Here is a 4,244-nt window from a genome sequence, read left to right as displayed (position 1 = left end):
TGAACCGCAAAGCTTAGGGCTCATCACTTCTGCTTTAAAGCAGGATTCCAAGACAAGGGACTTGGCTGAGGCCCATGGCTGGGTGGAGGACTAATACTACAAATGGCCTCAAAGTTCTCATAGCCTAGCAACAGCTGAAGACCTAAAATCAGCCCCCAGGGCCCTTTAATGACTTCCCACCGTCCACTCGGAAGTCGACATCAATTCTGGTGGGCAAACCAGAATTTGCTCTAACACACACGGTGGCCATTTTGAGAATAAGCCGTGGGTCAGGGCTGGAATTTGCCATTCCTGGGACAGTAGGATCCCAACTATTTCTCCTGTACCCACAGTAACCCAGATGGTGATGTGCAGCCATGGTGCTACGTGGCCGAGACAGAGGAGGGCATCTACTGGCGCTACTGCGATATCCCCACGTGTCATAGTGAGTGGGCCGGGCTGGACAAGGGTGGAATCCGGGCTGCCCGGGCAGAGTTCGCTTTTGGAGGCACCTCACTGAGCCTGACTCTGCTGCCCCCTAAGTGCCTGGGTACCTGGGCTGCTTCGTGGACTCCGGGGCACCCCCGGCCCTCAGCGGCCCCAGCGGCACCTCAACAAAGCTCACGGTCCAGGTGTGCCTTCGTTTCTGCCGCATGAAGGGCTACCAGGTATTGCCCACCTGCCCAGACCAGTGGTGACCCCTGATCTTGACCTCAGGACCAAATCAACTTCCAACTCTGAGGCCAAACCTTGACACTAATTTCTGAACCCCCAGCCCGATTCCCACTTCCGACCCCAACCTCTGGCTCCCACTACCCCACCCCCACCCCAGCCCCTGTCTCGGTGGTCACCCAGTCTGTGCTCCCAGTTGGCGGGCGTGGAGGCTGGCTACGCCTGTTTCTGTGGCTCTGAAAGCGACCTGGCCCGGGGACGCCCGGCTCCGGCCACCGACTGTGACCAGATCTGCTTTGGCCACCCGGGCCAGCTGTGCGGCGGCGATGGGCGCCTGGGCATCTACGAAGGCGAGGAGTGGGCAGGGATGAGGGGCCCGGGTGAGGGGAAGAGTCTGAGTGAGACTCAGCGATGCTGTGACAGGGGGCGGGATCTGGGAAGGGAAGGCGGTAGGTTGGGGGCGGGGCCTAATAAAGGGATTGGGTTGAGGACTGGGCCCGAAAACGGGACTGGGCTGAACCTGGGGCCAGGGGTCTGGGTCTGAGGACGGGACCTGAGAAAGGAATTGTTTGAGGGCGAGACTTGAGGAGGGAATTAATAGTTTGACATTGGGGCCTATGGAAGGGGTTGGACGGGGTCGGAGGAGGGAGTTGGGCTGAACCTGGGGTGGAGGCGGGGTCCGAAGATGAGGTTGGTCTGTCTGGGGCGGGGCCTAGCTGGGAAGGGGCGGGGCTCTATGTAGAAGGAGGAGCCCGCCGGTCTCCGGGTTCTGACCGCCGGCCCCGCCCACAGTGTCCGTGGGCTCCTGCCAGGGGAACTGGACTGCACCTCAAGGTGTCATCTACTCCCCGGACTTCCCGGACGAGTATGGGCCTGACCGGAACTGTAGCTGGGCGCTGGGCCCTCCGGGCGCCGCGCTGGAGCTCACCTTCCGCCTCTTCGAGCTGGCGGACCCGCGCGACCAGCTGGAGCTGCGCGACGCCGCCTCGGGCAGCCTGCTCCGAGCCTTCGACGGCGCCCGCCCGCCGCCGCCGGGGCCGTTGCGCCTGCGCTCCGCCGCACTGCTGCTCACCTTCCGCAGCGACGCTCGCGGCCATGCGCAGGGCTTCGCGCTCACCTACCGCGGTGAGGCCCCGCCGCGTCCCCCCTCAGCCCGCTCCCCCGCTAGCCTGCCTCACACCCCTCTCCGCAGGGCTGCAGGACGCCGACGACCCTGCGCCCCCCAAGGGCTCGGCCCAGACCCCTGCAGGACCCCCCGACGGGGCCAACGTGAGCTGCAGCCCCCGGCCTGGGGCTCCAGAGGCCGCGACTGGGGGTGAGACGGCCGTGGGAGGCGGGAGAGAGTTTGGGGAACAGACCCTTCCAGCCCTGTCCTCACCGCACTCGTGTGCCCGCAGCCCAGGTCTTCTTGACGGTGACCCCTGTCTCGGTGGTCACCCAGTCTGTGCTCCCAGTTGGCGGGCGTGGAGGCTGGCTACGCCTGTTTCTGTGGCTCTGAAAGCGACCTGGCCCGGGGACGCCCGGCTCCGGCCACCGACTGTGACCAGATCTGCTTTGGCCACCCGGGCCAGCTGTGCGGCGGCGATGGGCGCCTGGGCATCTACGAAGGCGAGGAGTGGGCAGGGATGAGGGGCCCGGGTGAGGGGAAGAGTCTGAGTGAGACTCAGCGATGCTGTGACAGGGGGCGGGATCTGGGAAGGGAAGGCGGTAGGTTGGGGGCGGGGCCTAATAAAGGGATTGGGTTGAGGACTGGGCCCGAAAACGGGACTGGGCTGAACCTGGGGCCAGGGGTCTGGGTCTGAGGACGGGACCTGAGAAAGGAATTGTTTGAGGGCGAGACTTGAGGAGGGAATTAATAGTTTGACATTGGGGCCTATGGAAGGGGTTGGACGGGGTCGGAGGAGGGAGTTGGGCTGAACCTGGGGTGGAGGCGGGGTCCGAAGATGAGGTTGGTCTGTCTGGGGCGGGGCCTAGCTGGGAAGGGGCTCTATTCTATGTAGAAGGAGGAGCCCGCCGGTCTCCGGGTTCTGACCGCCGGCCCCGCCCACAGTGTCCGTGGGCTCCTGCCAGGGGAACTGGACTGCACCTCAAGGTGTCATCTACTCCCCGGACTTCCCGGACGAGTATGGGCCTGACCGGAACTGTAGCTGGGCGCTGGGCCCTCCGGGCGCCGCGCTGGAGCTCACCTTCCGCCTCTTCGAGCTGGCGGACCCGCGCGACCAGCTGGAGCTGCGCGACGCCGCCTCGGGCAGCCTGCTCCGAGCCTTCGACGGCGCCCGCCCGCCGCCGCCGGGGCCGTTGCGCCTGCGCTCCGCCGCACTGCTGCTCACCTTCCGCAGCGACGCTCGCGGCCATGCGCAGGGCTTCGCGCTCACCTACCGCGGTGAGGCCCCGCCGCGTCCCCCCTCAGCCCGCTCCCCCGCTAGCCTGCCTCACACCCCTCTCCGCAGGGCTGCAGGACGCCGACGACCCTGCGCCCCCCAAGGGCTCGGCCCAGACCCCTGCAGGACCCCCCGACGGGGCCAACGTGAGCTGCAGCCCCCGGCCTGGGGCTCCAGAGGCCGCGACTGGGGGTGAGACGGCCGTGGGAGGCGGGAGAGAGTTTGGGGAACAGACCCTTCCAGCCCTGTCCTCACCGCACTCGTGTGCCCGCAGCCCAGGTCTTCTTGACGGTGACGGCCGTCTCAGTGCTGCTGCTGCTGCTGCTGTCGCTGCTGTGCCTGCTGCGCGGACGGTGCGCGCTCTGGGGCAGGACCTGAGGGCGGACCTTGCCGGGAGCCTGACGCCCCGCCCCGGTGCCCCGGGGCGTGGGGGGCCCTGGTGGGAAGCTAGGGCCCACGACGGGAACAGGGCTGGAAGGAACTCCTGGGTTCGAGGGACGAGGATCACGCGTTCGAGGGACGCGTGGGATCACAAGCGAAGCAAGGTGCTGGAGGTGAGGTTGGTTGGGGGTTCGGCTGACGTCTGCTCCCTCTCTAGGAGCTGCCTGCTGGCCCCGGGTAAAGGGCCCCCAGCGTTGGGGCCTTCCCGGGACCCCGCAAGAAGCTGGGCCGTTTGGTACCGCCGGCCTCGAGGGGTCGCCCTGCCCTGTCCTCCCGGGGACCCCCAGGTTGAGAGTCTAACCGCGAGTTACCGGCCATTGAGCGCCTCCAGCCAGAGCTCCCTGCGCTCACTCATCTCTGCTCTCTGACTCGGGACCCCCAGGGTCCACTGGACCCTCCTGCAGCGGGATAGACTCATGAGACCCTTTGCCACACACTGTCTACCTTGGCCTTCTGCCCTTTTGAAGTTTGACAGCTCGGCCTCTAGTCATCTCAAGGAGGCCAGACGTCGGATAGGAAGCATCTGGTGCTATTATTGGGAACTTCACCTGACCCTCGGGGTCCAGATGGTCAAGGCCAAAGGGCAAGAGGAATTCGACTTGCCTCATAAACCTCGATACCTGGGTCTTTGAGCCCCTTCTGGGGTGGTTCTGGACTGCTGCCCAAAGTGAAATGTGAGAGGTCAACCAATCATAGACTTTGAATAAAAGACCTATTTTGGTACAGGGCTCCGGAATTTCTTATGTGTGGGAAGAGCTATGAGGGTACAGT

The 4,244-nt window shown here is 65.3% G+C and overlaps 1 protein-coding gene across 1 annotated transcript in view; it reads left to right on the top strand.

Annotated features, from left to right (window-relative positions):
* The window catches only part of KREMEN2 (kringle containing transmembrane protein 2), a 4,781-nt gene extending 940 nt beyond the window's left edge, over positions 1-3,841 (top strand). Inside the window, exons 3-9 of the mRNA XM_007453517.1 lie at positions 333-424; positions 523-647; positions 848-1,001; positions 1,444-1,776; positions 1,844-1,966; positions 3,307-3,385; positions 3,631-3,841. Of these exons, the coding sequence (XP_007453579.1) occupies positions 333-424; positions 523-647; positions 848-1,001; positions 1,444-1,776; positions 1,844-1,966; positions 3,307-3,385; positions 3,631-3,841 (1,117 nt within the window). The remainder of the gene's footprint in view (positions 1-332; positions 425-522; positions 648-847; positions 1,002-1,443; positions 1,777-1,843; positions 1,967-3,306; positions 3,386-3,630) is intronic.
* The last annotated feature ends 403 nt before the right edge of the window (positions 3,842-4,244 follow it).

This window comes from Lipotes vexillifer, unplaced genomic scaffold, assembly GCF_000442215.2.
Source record: "Lipotes vexillifer unplaced genomic scaffold, Lipotes_vexillifer_v1.1 scaffold914, whole genome shotgun sequence".
NCBI lineage: Eukaryota > Metazoa > Chordata > Mammalia > Artiodactyla > Lipotidae > Lipotes > Lipotes vexillifer.
This window is presented reverse-complemented; position numbering and strand designations above follow the sequence as displayed.